Genomic DNA, 16,810 nt, shown 5'->3' with positions numbered 1-16,810 from the left:
GCCTGGGTTGAAAAAGGGAAAACCTGTCCTTCTCTGTCTGTGGATGATTTGTTAATGAAATCGTACAAAAAGCACAAGTGAAGCAAGTGAAACTTCTGGTGAGTCTGTAGTTTTGACTGATATGGAACTGAAGGCTCAAGAAACAAGCAAACACCTCTCTAAACGAGAGGTGACGACTCGTTGTCCATTCAAACTCTATGCACTTTGGTGTTATTTACATCCACGCAGTAAACAGTGAGAAACAGCAAAACACACACACACACACTCCAAACCCTGAAATATCTATCGCAAATATATAAACCGCATTATTCCACCACCATGGACTGCTTAACAGCAAAACAAAATCTTGGTGCTGTGTTAAAAAAGTACAAAATTATAAGAAAAAATCCCATACTGTGGCAGACAGTTTCTGTCTGGAAAGCTCTACTTTGGTTTAGCGGTTCTGCTGACTTCACACTTTCAGAGGTTCGGAGTGGGTCCTGGAGCTCCAGCAGCGTCTGATCGCCATGAAGATGGAGATAAAGACCGGACTGAAGAGGAGAGAAGCTGCACTGAGGTAGAATGCTGCTGTGTAATCACCAGTCCTGTCCACCAGCAAGCCTAGATGAACGAGTGGCAGAGAGCGAGAGAGAGAGAAAAATGAATGAAGAAAGAATATGATTGCTCTTATTTTCAATTATCATTAATTATTATTATTATTATTATTATTATTATTATTATTATTATTATTATTATTTTATTATTATTTATTATTATTATTATTATTATTATTATTATTATTATTATTATTATTGTTGTTATTATTATTATTATTATTAGTATTATTAATAATAATAATAATAATAATAATAATAATAATAATGAATTTTTGTTCATGAGAAACTGACATCAGTGGTGTATGGATGTCATGGATCCGACGTACCCACAGACACGATGAATAGATTTGGATTCAGGGCAGTTCCAACACGCCATTGTCTGAATATGGTCAGATAATCGGTCCATTGTTGTAGGAGAAGTTAGTAAAAAACGTTGCGTTTCTCATCTTCGCAACGGTCACCTGATAGCACTGCAGACTTCTGATTGGTCACAGACAAGCGTGGCATTGCGTCACTGCTCACGTGTAATCACATCCCGCAAGATTGCGGCGCGCAACGACTGCCTGACATTAAAACCCACCATTTATCCACTCACTGGACTATTCAATTGGACTTTAACTAAAGGAATATAAGATACAAACTCTGACAGACTGTACATACGCAGAGGTACAGAAGTGCAGAGATTAAACACAAGGTAGGTGTTGTGTTTGGAATGTGGATAATGTAGATTACAGTCTTCCTGAATTGTAATTAGTTGTAAAAATAACCATAAGCAAGTACACAGTGCAAGGAACATGTATTATTGTGTAATAACATTAAATATTGTGTCTGTGTTATGAAATTATGCCGTTCTTTTTGTGTTTTTGGGTTCCACATTCCTCAAAGAAGCCGACATTCCAAGGCAGTAAAGAAACGGTGGGCAGAATGTGCTGCTTACAAGGTCAGCCACTCTCCTCTTAAAAAAAATAAAAAATAAAATACTCTCCAAAACCTTTGAACAAAATTCTGAAAACTCTTTAGCCACAACTTATAAAGAGACTCTCATTTGTGTTTCACAACAAGTATTACATGTCAGACGACATGTAAACGCATTGATATATTTTGGTCTTTTGTTGTTTTGTCAAACTGTTTTGACAAACTGTTCAATACAACTCTACTCTTTCAACTCTTCATGGTTTTCCCTCCATTTTGACTCCCCTCTCCCCTTTCACCATAACTCCTCCTACACACTTGCACCACATAAAGTCAGTGGTAGTGGCTCGGAGCAAACTTAGCACCGCACTCGGAATCTTCACTAGAAACACACCCCCAAAAAACGCAGAGAGAGAGGGAGAATGATCATGTCAACGTCAGATTCGTTCAAAATATCACCTACGTATGTATTCCAAGCTTCAAGATTCAAGATTCAAGAGGTTTATTCGTCACATACATATACATACTTTCATACATACAGTATATGCAGTGAAATGTAATGCAACGCACCCGGTGAATACACACAATATGTCCTCGGAAAGTTTCTTTCTACTAAACCAACTAACTGATTCCTAAAACGTAATACAGTAATACAAGTCGAATACTTATAGAATAAAATAAAAATATATAGAAAAAATAAATAAATAAATAAAATGGAATAGATACAGGGAATAAGCTTATGCATATGGGATAGACTTATGTATATAGACTTATGGATATGGGATAGGCAATTATGTATATACAGATATGTGCATTAAAGTGACATGTGAATAAAGTTAGGTAGTGTTTGTGGGATAATACAGCACAGTATACAACAGTACGGCGCAGCGATACGGTAACACCGAACAACCCAGAACAGTGACACAGTATGCGGCACAGTATGCTACATACAGTACAGAAGGTAGTGGAGCCTATGTGTGTGGACCCCTGGTGAGGTCAGCATTGACAGTTCTTATGGCTTGCAGGAAAAAACTCTGTCTCAGTCTCTCTGTTCTCGCTGTATGACTGCGGAGGCGCTTGCCTGACCGCAGCAGCTGGAACAGTCTGTTGTTGGGGTGGTGAGGATCCTTCATGAACCTGTGGACTCTGCTACTACACTTCCTGGTGTATAAGTCCTGCAGGGAGGGGAGGGTAGTTCCAGTGGTACGTTCGGCTGAACGCACCACCCTCTGCAGGGCCCGCCTGTCCTGAGCAGTTCAGTTCCCAAACCAGGCAGTGATGTTGCCTGTCAGGATACTCTCCACACTCCACAGTAGAAGGACTTGAGGATCCTCACGAGACCCGGAATTTCCTCAGCTGCCTGAGGTGGTAAAGACGCTGCCTCGCCTTTCTCACCTGAGCGTCTGTTTGTTAAGTCCATGTTAAGTCCTCTGTGATGTCGACTCCCAGGTACTTGAAGCTGCTCACCCACAACAGAAGTCCCATTAATCACCAAGGGCATGTGCGTCCTCGATTGTAATCCTCGCCTAAAGTCCACAATCTGCTCCTTAGTTTTGCTGACGTTCAGGTGTAGGCTGTTGTCCTGGCACCAGTGACAGGTCAGCAACCTCCTCGTGGAAGGCCATCTCATCGCAGTCGGTGATCAGGCCCACGACAACGGTGTCGTCAGCAAACTTGATGATGTTGGAGCTGGACCTGGCCACACAGTCATGTGTGTACAGGGAGTACAGTAGGGGGCTGAGGACGCAACCCTGGGGGGATCCTATATTCAGGGTGAGGGAGCTGGACATGTGCTTTCCCACCCTAACCACCTGGGGCCGGGCTGTGAGGAAGTCCAGGATCCAGGCAGACAGCGGAGTATTCAGTCCGAGCTCCTTCAGCTTGACAGCCAGTCTGGAGGGGACTATGGTGTTGAAAGCTGAACTATAATCGATGAACAGGATTCTCACGTAGGCCCCCTTCCGGCCATCCAGGTGCATGAGCATGGTGTGCAGTACCTGGGAGACCGCGTCATCCGTGGATCTGTTTTGCCGGTACGCAAACTGCAATGGGTCCAAGGTGCGGGGGAGGGAGGCGCAGATATAATCCTTAATCAGCCTCTCGAAACACTTCATGACCACCAAGGTGAGGGCCACCCGGACGGTAATCATTCAGGCAGGCAGGAGAGGCGATCTTCAGGACAGGAACGACAGTGGACCTCTTGAAGCAGGACGGGACCACTGATTCAGCCAGTGAGATATTGAATATTGTGGTGAACACCGGAGCTAGCTGGTTAGCACAGGTTTTCAGTACTCGCCCAGATATGCCGTCTGGGCCCGCAGCTTTCCTGGTTTTCACTCACATCTAAAGCAGGGAGCGAGACGATCTTGTATCCGTTCTCGTAAGGTGTGTAGCAATGGTCCAAAGTTCTGTCTCCCCTGGTGGCACATGTGATGTGTTGGTGGAAATTAGGCAGAACCTTTTTAAGGTTCGCCCGGTTAAAGTCCCCAGTCACCACCACAGCCGCGTCGGGATGTTTGTTTTGAAATCCCCACAACACATCATACAGGTCCAACGGTGCTGTGTCGGTTTCCGCTTGCGGTGGGATATAAACTGCTGTAATGATGACAGGGGAGTAAATATGGACGGCATAAGATGGTCAGCTGTTCCAGGTTCGGCGAGCAGGAGCGGGAGAGAGACTTGGTGTTGTTGGGGTTACACCAGCGGTTGTTTACCATTAGGCAGACGCCCCCACCTTTGGATTTCCCCGACTCCCCCGAACTGTCACCGCGCAACACGGAGAAAGACTCGGGTGGACAGATGGCCTCATCCGGCACCAGTGGGTTCAACCATCTTTCCGTCAGGCAGAGGACGCAACAGTTCCTCGTGTCTGGTTGGAATTTAATCCTCGCTCGAAGTTCATCCATCTTGTTCTCCAGGGACTGAACGTTGGCAAGTAGGATGATTGGCAGAGGTGGCAGTAAGGTTGCGTCCTCATTCTGACCCGAATGCCGCCTCGTTTACCACGGTGCTTCCTCCGTGGGCCCGCTCGTGGAACAGCGGCTTCATTTTTGTTGTTGTTGTTGTTGAGCGTCTTCCCGTGTAGAATTTCAGCCGGCCACTCTGCTTCCACGGATAAAAAGTCCCAAAGTTGTTTGTTTAGGGAAGTTTTTATATCCATGAGTGCATTGCGGTCGTAAGAGGTAACTGCCGATGCTTTTTTGGCAGACATTATGATAAAAACGGAAAAAAATACTAAAATGTGCAAAAGTCGACCAGAGCGCCGGCGCAGGCGACCACAAGGGGCAGTGCCACCACCGCCACTCCATTACAAACGATTTATTTGGTTGTAGTCATCTACAGCATTGCCAATAGGCCTTGCAAGCCATAACCTCACACACTTCACACCGACTGGCCTGGACCCTGTGTATTGCTGCCTGCAGCTACATTTATAATAATAATAATAATTACTATTATTATGATAATTATGATAATAAAAATAATAATAATAATAATAATTATTATTATTATTATTATTATTAATAATAATAATAATAATAATAATAATAATAATAATAATAATAATAATAATAATAAATAATAATAATAATTTTTATTAACAACTGATTTCATCAGATAACTAGTTCACTAGATGGCGGTGTTGTGTTGTGTTGTCCCTTTTTATGTTGTTTCTTTTTAATATAGATTAGACTAGAGTTTTTAATATATTTTTGAGGGCATATATGAAATTTGGTCAACTCTTACTAAATGTTGAAGACTGGTATATGATCAGTTTTACCGGTGTATAGCCAGAGAGATGGGTATACAACCGCTTAGAGGGGTATATAACCAGTAAAAAGGATTTATAACCAGTTAGAGGGGTATATAAGCAGTAAAAGGGATTTATAACCAGTTCGAGGGGTATATAACCAGTGAAAAGGATTTATAAATAGTTAGACTGGTATATAACCAGTTAAACTTTTATAAGAACAGCAAGCTGATATCATAGTGAGATTATTCTCTATTTAAATATATTCTGATTTCCCATTGAAGATGAGCAACAAACACTCACCTCCGATGGGCGGGCTGACCAGGTAGGGCACAGCGTGCAGGAAGTAGACCACGCCCAGGGCTGAGGTGAGGTGGGCGGGTCCAACCACGTCCGAGGTCACCACGGGGATGAGCGCCACATAGGCGCCGTCGAAGTAGCCGTAGACAACGGAGAAGAGGAAGAGAAGAGTGATGGAACGGAGGGAGGGAAGGAACAGACAGCACAGGCCCTCCATGGCTATGGCTAGCATGTAGCTCAGCATACGGTACCGCCTCAAACACCTGGAAGACATAGCAGGAAACGTTTGTTAAATTCTATATTCTTTTACATTCTGACGCTGGATACTAACCAGTTACATGTACTCTGTTGCAGGTACTTAAGTAGTATTCTGAAGAAATCAAACTTTTCCGCGTATATTTTCTGAATAATACTTACTTTTACTTGAGTATATTTGTAAAGGAAGTGATTTACTTTTTACTCTCAAACTACTTAAGTAAAGAACTGTCACAGAAAATGGCATCATCGCCTTATCTAAATTTTTTCACAAATTTGATTGTGGTATATAATTATATGGGGAAAATAACTCCCCAACTCCCAATTTTATGTCCCAATGTTCTAAGCCAATAAATGGCTGTTCTTCATGAGGTATTATTAAGGTATTATTAAATTATTGCAGGCAATAGAGGATATGATGGTGGCATTAAATTAAGAAAGAAGGCAATACATTTATTTAACACAATTTTATTTCACCTTTTGTTGTATTTGTTTAGCAAATGATTACAATTTCATAATTGTGACAGCCCTATTGAGCTATGTATTAGATTGAATATTATCTTACTTTACTTTAAGTTATTTGGAGAATTACCAAAGCGGCATACTAGCATACTATTTAGTACGGCAAATTAGTATGTGAACGTTTTTAGTATGTCTGAATACATAATATGCTCAAAAATATACAAAAAAACTACCAGAATACTGCATCCAGTGAAATATCACTATTTCAGAGGCAGGGACACACTTTTTGTCGCTCTTCAACACACACACACACACACACACACACACACACACACACACACACACACACACACACACACACACACACACACACACACACACACACACACACACACACACACACCTTTTCTTCCTTCCTTACCTTCTATCGGTGATCCACCCAAAGGTGATGTTTCCCACAATGCCACTGACCCCAAAAATGGACATGAGGTAGGCAGCATGCTGATGCTCCGCCCCCACGCTGACAGCGTAGGGAACCAGGTAGACGATCGGAACGCTGCAGCCATAAGCCAGGAACAGGAAGGACACGGACAGCAGCAGGAAGTCGGGCATTAGCAGGAAGCTGAGGTCCACGGCGAGTAGGCTCCGACCCCGGCCCCAGCAGCGGCTTAGGGGCGCCGACGACGGCTGAGAAATGGCACTCATGCCGTGAGCTTCTGGCGCCAGCTGTTTGATTTCGGACAGCCTCACTTGGTCAACACTCGGGTCCTCGAGTTCAGCATCGATGGCGAGAGGTAGTTTCGGGTCAACGTTGTCGTCAATTTTGGCCAGCTTGTTGCTGAAGTTCAGGTTCTCCACCAGTTTCAGGTCTTCCAGCGTGCTGCCGTCGGCTAACCTCGGGTCCGTGAGTTTGATTTCCGCCAGGATTTTATCTGTGAGCTTGTTGTTGCTGAATATGACGCACTCCGCTGTCTTGGCCTTCCTCAGACTGGAATCCGACGGATCCTTGGACAGCAGCACCTTGGCCAGCTTCTCCGGAAGCAGCTTACCACTGTCCAGTTCGTAGTTTGTGATCCTTCTGTTGGCTGGTTGGTTCTCTGAGGTTTTAACGTCCTGCTGTTTGACTTTTTCACCGTCCTGCGGCGCTGCCAAGTAGTCCTGTTCTTTCCCCCTCGAGAACAGAAAAGAATACAATAAGAATAGTATGATTTAAGGATTTACTCTTCATTTCCTCTCAAGTGTCGGTGTTTCCACGGCGAATAGCTGTGTGTTGAATTTTTTTCAGTCAAAAATGCCATTAATAAACATACTGGTGTGTAAAGGAGCGTTGTCATGGTGAACGTTTTCCTCACAACATGTGATGTTTCTCCCAACTTTATCCTTCAATCTAATAAACACTTTGTAAAAGGCCTGATTGACAGTTTCACTATGAGGTGCACATTCCTCCCAAACAATATCAAGTGGAAAGAAAGTCTCTAAGCCTACATTCAAACTGCAAGCCTTAGTGCTCATTTCAGATTTATTGCTCAGATTAGTTTTGGCGGTTCACTTTGTTTTTTAAATGTGGCCAATATCAGATTCCAGTGTGAACTGGTCACAGTCCTGAACTGACCGACATGTGCAAAGACATCACCCGCAGCACGCTGTCGTACGTAAGTAAACATGGTATAAAATGCACCAGTAGCCGCCAGGGGACCGTGAAGCTCAGCTCAAGCTCGTGGGTGAAATCTTTAAATCAGGACAGGGGCACCATGCTTTTTATTTGTTTCCTTCAACAAGGAAATTCAGTCAAATAAGATAAAAACACAATGTGTGCAAATTGTGCCCCGATCGCTCCCTCAGAGGACACACACTCACACACAGACACACACACAATTTTAGTTCCGGTGCTATTCATAGAACGCGGCGAGTGTGGGTGCTCCCTCACTGGGTCGGCCTCTTTATCTATCTATTATGCTGTAGACATTGCCTAACGGTGGTGGGCGGCTGCGGTGCTGGTGCCACGGTTGGTGCGGCCGCAGTGTTCGCCGGTCCCGAAGTTGGGGGCGGAATTTCGAGTTTATTCTCGAAAGACAGGGGCACTTATTTTTTTGTGTCCCCAGTCTGTGAGCTATTTGTGCGCTGCAGACCATGATAATAAAAAGATTGGGACCCACTGATCTAGAGTGAAAAAAAGTTGCGTGAATTCCGATATGATATATGACTGATATGACTGATATGATTATATGTTCAGACTGGCTCGCATTGCAAAAAATCTGACCTGTATCGGATTTAGGACCACAATGAAAGTGAACCAAATCCAAATTGAAAAGATCAGATTTGTGCTGCTCACACTGTCATGAAAAAAACAGGTCTGAGTCAAGAAAATATGACCAAGAAAATCAGACTTTCGCAACTTTTGCCTGTGTGAATGTAGCCTATCTGATCACACCTTGTACCAAAGGAAAACTTGTTGTACTTTGTGTGTTTTATAACTTTATTGTTGGAACTGGAGGCGGGAATTCACAAAAGGATTTCACGGCTTTTGCTTTTGCAAAGTGTGAATTGCACCCCTAACTCTGCCATGCAAATTTTTGTATTCTGGTGCGCCGGTGCTATTTGCACATATTTAGATTAGGTAATATTCATACATTTTGCGCAGAATTTGCCCCTTTCTATGCTTATAAGCCTTTTTGCACAAAACACTGGTGTAATAGCATCAAGTTAGAGTGAAATTATTACCGTCTGCAGACAGCTGGGGGTAACTGCACGAGGCCAAAAAAAAAAGGCAGCGGTGTGCGATGGTCTTCAGAGAGCTGGTGCAACTGAAATGCATTTATAAGGGGTGTCACGCCCAGACTTTCCATTGATCTGTAAATTATATTTTGACATTATTGTAATAATTATTAGTACTGTCACAGCATCCGAAAGTAGTGGAACAGGTCCATGGTGGTTTTCAAAACTCACTCTAAAAGCAACTTGTTAAAACTTTGAATAATTTATTGTGCAAAAAAGGCGTTATAAACATTGACAACACGGTTCCATAATTCCTATTAAACTCAAAAGATGTCGAAAAAACAACTAAAAGTTATAGGGAATAGCGATAAAATGGTCGAAATTGTCGTTGAACGACAGATGGCATTGAACCTCATAGTATAGGACCATGGACAGCTCCGCAGCCGTCGGAGCTGGGCCACTGCACCCGAAAGGCTGCAGCGTTCTGCCCACAGTGAAAAAAATTTGGTTTGAGTTGAATACATCAAATTAACTGTCATAATTTCTAGATTGTAATGTAATGTTTTTCACATCCAGCCAACAGCGCTGTAGTGTTGGCTGGACGTGAAAAACATCTGAAATTCCATTCCCGGTCAAAGATGAGATTATAGCAGATTTATGTTCCTCAAGATGTTTTCTATCTCTCAATTTATTTTCAAAACGAGCTTGATGTCTATGACAGACGAGGTGGCTAAGCCACAGTTTGCAGGCAACGCCGCCTGATTCTTCCCACCGTGGCGCAGATGTACCTGGTCCACCTGATCAGCCTCATTGGCGAAGATTGGTCGGACCCGGCTGGGAGAGTTTTCTTAAGTGTTGTTTGTCTTGCAGTGGGGATCGCGTGGTGCAGGACGCTGAAGCGCCTGCAGACCAGACCGCGAGCGAGGAGAACCCGGACACTGATTATTCCTTTTATTTGATGTTCCCGTTTTGGCCAGCGAGCCTTTTTGTTAATAATTATTAATAAAACCCTCGCCATGTTGGCGGCCCACGGCCAGAAAGTCTCCGTCTCCCTCCCTAAACCCCTACCTGTGGGCTCCCACAATTTCTAAATACTCGATAAATATTAAAAGGCTGAGGCTACCTGATCCACCAGCATTTCACAGGGAAAAGAAGTCACTCTCCAACTTGTCGAACAGTACAAACGGCGATCCTACGGTTGCCTTTGGTGTCAACATGCAGATCAAGATCATCCTTCCATATTCCGTGTGATGTCAAGTCAGAATGTGAAACAGTTTTGATAAAATAACGTTATAAATGAACCCGGACTATATTGGGTCTTCGCATCGTAAAAAAATGCAAACACCTCAGAGGAGACGAAGAAGAAGAGCTGACATCACGTCCGTAAACAATGTTTTAAAGAAACAACAACAAATAAACACCGGAAGCAATTCATTTCACTTCTCCATGAAAACATATCATCTCTGTGTTGTCATGGATAATAAGAAGAGGGTGACAGAAGCTCTCAATCATATTCCAGCAGCGGGAGGCGGCAGAGTGGGGTGCTCCCAGGAAACAGCAATTCCCAGAATGCAAATGGCTGGGAGAACCCCTCCAACTGCATTCTGGGAAATTCTGTTGATGATTCATGTGCGCGATCTGAAACGGGCCACTTTCTTAAAACGAAACTAAACAAAACTTGTTATAAAACAATAAATGCGGGAAATGGGTTGTGTTTAGAAGTTACAGACTAATAGAGGGGACATGCTAGTATATCGAGCATGAACATGAACAAAAAATAACCTAAACTTAAAATTAAAGAACTGTCTTAACTTGTGCATTTTGCAATATTTTTATAAATTAATGATTCAAATATTATTTCAGAAAAACACATTGGACATGATCTCATTGAAGGAGTACAGCACTATCCAAATCTAAGCATTTCAAGCACTAATTGTGTATCTAAATGTGTATTTTGTGCTGCAAAAGTCTGGAAAAGCTTCTACAATTTTCAAGCCTGATTTCTCAGAACCTCTGTTTTCAAAACCTTAATCTTATAATAATAATAAGTCATAGCTTCCAAAATATTTGCTTGATTCCCAACACATGATACCTTGTTTGGAAGCTGATTCTACACTTAGATATCACATGAAAAACAAAAATGTAAATTTTTGTGGGTCACATTTTATTCATGTAATAAATGAACTGTGTGAGAAGAGTACGTTTTATTGTAGATTTACTCATACTATTTAAATGTTCTATAGTCACTGCACATAAAACCTAAAAATACTAAATACATTTCAATCTAAAACTGTAGCGCATTTGAATCCGGGCATCTCATTGGAATCGCAAGTTGCCCTCAGCAGCAAAACTTTATGACCGTGTTCGCGCTGGCACATCATTAGCGTAATATGTTTTGTGAATCGGACGCTAAGACGGCACAGATATCGGGCGCAACTGATGAGCAATTGATGGTGCGATAAGCGGCCACTATCCACTCTTTGTGAATTCCCCCCTCAGACTTTACCTCAGATGTTGCGTGGCTTCAACGGGCCTCATCAGAGCTCCACACACACACAGATTGGAAACAAAGGCTCCCAAAATGAGCAGAGCTCCTCTCCAGGAATACAACTCTATCAGCAGCTGGACCACCGGAGCCAGGATGAAGGTCCCGATACCACTACCTGGAAAGAGGGACAATTTGGAGAGAGAGGAGGATAGGAGAGGGGAGGAGGAGGAGAGGAAAAGAGAAGGGGAGGAGAAGAGGAGAAGAGCATGGTAGAGAGCGGGAGAGGGAGGGGGAGGAGGGGATGAGGAAGAGGGGACGAGGAGAGGAAGAGAGAGGAGCAGAGGAGGAGCGAAGAGGAGGATTAGGGGAGGAGAGATGAGAGCAGGAGAGAGAAGAGAGGAGAGGAGGAAAAGAAAGAGGAACAGATGAATGGAGGAGTGGAAAAGAGAGAAGAGGAGGAGAGGAGAGCATGAGAAGAATGATGAGTGGAAAATGAGAGAAAGGAAAGGGAAAGAGGAGGAGATTGGGGGAGGAGAAGAGTAGGGGAAAGGCAAAAGAGGAGTGAGAAGAGACGGGAGAGAAGGGGGAAGGAGGGGGAGGAAACAATTGGTGGAGAATGAGAAGAGAGAAGGGGAAAGAGGGGGGGGTGGGAAAAACAGGAAGAGGAGGAGGGGAAAAGGAGGGGAGGGGAGGAGAAGAAGAGAAGAGAAAAAATAATAGAGAGTAACTATATGAAGAACAGAGAAGAGCGGGGAATAAAAACCCAAAACAATTCCCCACCAAGTATGTACCCTGAATACAAGCTGGAGCAGAGGGCAGAACATGAACTCCAGAAATATAAATCTTTCACACTTGAATCCCCCATTTGTGACCCCAACCTTTGACTAAGAGGTGAAGCGATCAGAGGAAAGGAGGGGTCCAGTGAGGGGTCAGGTCTCTACCTGACATGGCGATGCCGTAAGCCAGGGCCTTCCTGTTGCTGAAGTAGCGTCCCACCATGCCGATCGCTGGCGTGTAGCAGAGGGCAAAGCCAACTCCTGGTGGGTCAACATTTGGAATGATTTATCGCCTAACACAATGGGCCGCTATGAAACATCACTTTCACATCACTATTTCTTTAAGGAGTAGATTAAGACGGGATGAAAACAAGTTAAACATTTATTTTGTCCCTGACCCACTGACTCACTTTATTACACGCAGTAACAAAAACAATCTTTATTGTAATCCGTCAAATATGTGTACGAATACGAAAAGTTGAGTTACAGAACTGGTTTTTGATACAGGAAATGAAACGAAAACATTGATGAATACCAAATATCACCATCGCTCAGTTCTCAGGAGCCTGGGTTCCCAGTAGGCATCTGGTGATTTGCCTGCGTACCTGTGAGGATCCCCAGGGACACGTACAGGAACTCCACGCTGGAGGCGAAGGAGCTGAGGACCAGGCCGGTGCAGGCCAGCAGGCCCCCCATCAGGACTGTGGCTCTGCAGGACAGATGGCGCTCCATCAGGCTGCCCAGCGGCGCTGTTGGCCGAGCGCATGCCATAGGAAGAGGAGAAAAGGAGATTTATGATTTTATTTTATTTTTTACAGGGCTCAAATGTTTTCATTTAGGCACAGTGAGAACCAGCAGCAGCTTGTCAACCACCTGACTATAAGGGCCTGAAAAAATTCAAATATTTTTTATCATGGCATTTTCCGCCAAAAAAACGATGTAACACAGCTTTGAAACGCTGTTTGGGTCGTACCACAGAGCATCGTGGTGCAGTCCACTAGACTGTGGATCCAGGCTGTCGTGGAATAATCCCTGTCGAAGTGCAGCTGAAACTCCACAAAAAAGATGGACACACACCTGAGAAAGGAGAAAGAGGGAGAGGGGTGAGTGTGAGAGGTCAGTGATGCGGTAGCTCAGGGGGTCGAGGGGGTGGTATAGTAATAGGAAGGTTGCGGGTTTAATTCCCGGCTGAAGTGTCCTTGAGCAAGACACTAAACCCCCTAATTGCGGCGTCCATCGGTGTATGAATAATTGTAAGTTGCTTTGGACAAAAGCGTCCAATTAATGATGATGTAACAGCAGAAAGAGACGGACGGGGTGTGATAAACTGTAAAAGATACGGTGAAAATACAAGACCAAGGCGTTTCGCCAATGAAAACACCTCTCCTGTCAAGCGTGACTCTGTGAGGTGGTTTCACAGAGGGTGAACCGAAAATCCACACATACGACAGAAACAAGATGAACGATAAGAAAGATGAATGTCCATTCTGATACCAACACTGATATTTAGGAGTGAGAGTTTTCTGCGCTGACAAAACAGGAGTATCAAAGTGCGTAGAAATGCAATCTAACACCAAAACATGACTTCCCAAAATGCCAAGCTCCGGATTTCTGTCCAGTCAGTGAATACATAGGTCCAGCAGGAAGAGAAAGGCTTGTTGTTTAAAAGATAAAGATAAAGTTAGTTAAATTGAATTAAAGTTCAAGTTAGAGCTAGAACACTGCACATTACACTCATGTTACGTCAGCACAAATAAAGGTTCAATGGGTTGGTAAAATGTTTGCTGTCTTTATCTTTATATTTATGGGTTGTAAAGCTGTCTGTACAGTAGAAGGTTGGACTTTCTAAAACACACGTTGGCGCTTTATGGCTACAGCAAACCTTGTACTTCACTTGGAGTCGCCGTCTGCAGCTGCGATTGTTCCCTGACTCGGCCTTCAGCTGCCGTCTGTGCTGCTGTTATGTAAGTGCCGAGGAATTACGTCCTCGGTACGAACCATGTCACGTGACAAAACAACGGAGGCGGTGATGTGAGTTCACGTCTCAAGTTTGAGGTTTGAACAAGTCATCCACCGTCTTTGGAATCGGAGCAGACAGGTTCATACACATACACATACACACACACAAACACACACACACACACACACACACACACACACACACACACACACGCACACACACTGACACATGCACACACACATGCACACACACGTGTGCACACACACACACAACAATGTTTAATGTATGTAGCTGAATGAGTGTGTGTGTGGGGGGGATTGTGCAAGGAATGTTAATTCTATTTAAGCCACCAGAGAGGTCATTTCGGTTCCAGTTTGCAGCTGAAGGCATCGATGGATCCCTGACTGGAAACCAGTATATATACAGAAAACCAGTATATAAAGTACAGTGCACTATTGAATCGGACATCATACTGGACCAAACTGCACCTGACACGGCTTACGTTTAAATTACATACTGGTTTGGGATGGTATTTTTCTTCAGAATCAGAGTGAGAATGAAAATGACTTTATTCTGCCAGGTGCATTAACATGTACTCGGAAATTGTCACGGTGATTATTGGTGCGTGTCTACAGAGGATTAGCGTTACAAAAAAAAGCTTAACTTAACACTGAAAAAAAATAAGAAATAATTAAGTAAAATAAAAAGATAATCAAATTTGCCAAATATACACAAATTGTAAAAAGGAAAAAGAAAAACAATAGTTAAATATATAAAATACACACACAAGATCGGTTATTGGTATATGTATAAATTATGATTATAAATAATTCTATGTATTTACTAGGTACTACTAACAGTTACAGTTCGGGGTCATTTTGTCAAAAACCAAATAGTATCCAGGCTGATAAATACAGTAAATGTGCTTCACTGTGTCAGAAACTCCACATCCCTGCCTCCCCTCTCCAGGTCGACTTGTGTTGATCCCTATTCATGCGCATTACATTTGGTGAATCCCACTGTACCTGGTGACGGCTCGTGTGCAGATGGTGACCAAGAAACAGGAAGCGATGATCATCCATCCCCAGCCTCCATCCGGCGGGGTCACGACCTCTGACCCCCTTCTTCCTGACCTGACCTTCTGCTCCATGGTAACTGCCAGCCAATCAGCATCAGAAGCAGTGTCTGCCCTGTCGGTTCTATCTGTTACGGGACAGAGTTTCCGTTAAACATTCATGACCCGTAAAATACGTCGGTCGCTGAGTTGCACCTCTTTTATTTCCCTCGTTCTCCATCTTATAGGTGTTATTTCACCCAAACTTTTATTCGGATAAGATAGCAGGTGTTATGGCAGCGGAAGTTGGCGCCATAAGAGTGCAGGTCAAATAAGATCAATTTAAAAAAGAAAAAAGAATGAATAAAAAAGAATAAAAATAAATAAAATAATAAAAATACAATCAAATATGAGTACACATACAATATAAACGTATAAACGGATATAAAAATGAAAAAAAAACAAGTTAACAGGGAGTAGCACTCCTATCGCTGAGTGATTTAATTTGGCAGGTGGAGGGTTCACTAAAGTTAGTAAAAATACTGTATGTTGCATAAGAATAGTGTAGAATGCAGCAATAATATGCAATTATAGTACTAGTAGCAAGTATATACACAGTATATATATATTGTATCAAGTTTTTTCTGGTTCTGTCGATAAATTCTTCCACATGACCCTGTCTGTCCATACTGCTCATGAGCGTGAAACTCTGAACTCAGAGTTCCGACTGTCAGATGTCACTGGTAGAGGAACAGCGTGCTATGAAGCACAAACCAGTGTATGTGTGTGTGTGTGTGGGTGTGTGTGTATGAGTGCCTGCATGCGTCTGTGTGTGTGAGTGTTGGTTCCAAGTTGCAACGCAAAAATGCAATGGCCCTGAATCCAAACGATGGCTTCAATTCTCCAATCTCCAGTTCTCCAAACATACAATATTATGGTGACAGAGTACGCGCAGCCAATCAGGGCCTTCAGCCCCTTAGGCTCCGCCCCCGAAATTTTGAGTGGAAACGTGACTGATCCAAGTCCTGAACATTAAGTATCATCCGATACATGTCCAATACATGTGTAATTATTTATTTGTATTCATGTGGGCATTTTATTTTATTTATTACTATTATTATAATATTTAAGATTTTTTTCTTCATTTTTTTTTTTACCAATGTTCAAATGTTGTAACAACGTATAGATTGTGGGGTTGCGCCATCCATTATACTGCCAGCTTTCCTTCACAACAGGGTCCAAAGTTTAGGGTTAGCAGTAGGTCAGTGCCCCATGAGCACAAACCTTCAATGTGCGTCAACTTGCGTCAAATGCCGATTTGAGGAGGAAAATTTGACTAAAATGGTTCCTGTTGCCAAGACTCAGGCAGCGCTTCATTGGCTTTCCACACTAACAGCAGCTGGACCGTGTTTACATTGAAGTGACTTGGTCTGAGTGAAGCTTAATGAAGCAACTGGCCCGCGGAGGACGCAGGGGCCACAAGGTAAGAGTGAATGGCAGTACCTTTCACATGACATGGAATAACATCACTGGAAGAGAAAAGG

At 43.2% G+C, this 16,810-nt stretch overlaps 1 protein-coding gene across 1 annotated transcript; it reads right to left on the bottom strand.

Moving 5' to 3' along the window:
• Window positions 1-451: 451 nt before the first annotated feature.
• On the bottom strand, window positions 452-15,335 carry LOC307242549 (monocarboxylate transporter 12-B-like; the record flags this gene model as incomplete). The annotated part of the gene is made up of 8 exons (XM_080017054.1): window positions 452-600; window positions 5,560-5,819; window positions 6,695-7,444; window positions 11,495-11,651; window positions 12,418-12,513; window positions 12,858-13,001; window positions 13,226-13,329; window positions 15,238-15,335. Coding segments are annotated over 8 exons (1,758 nt in total), but the record flags the coding sequence as incomplete, so codon positions are not given.
• Between the last annotated feature and the right edge of the window lie 1,475 nt (window positions 15,336-16,810).

This window comes from Zeus faber (genome assembly GCF_960531495.2).
Source record: "Zeus faber genome assembly, chromosome: 16".
In the NCBI taxonomy this organism is placed as follows: domain Eukaryota; kingdom Metazoa; phylum Chordata; class Actinopteri; order Zeiformes; family Zeidae; genus Zeus; species Zeus faber.
Note: the sequence above shows the minus strand (reverse complement) of the source record. Positions and strands in the feature narration are given on the sequence as shown.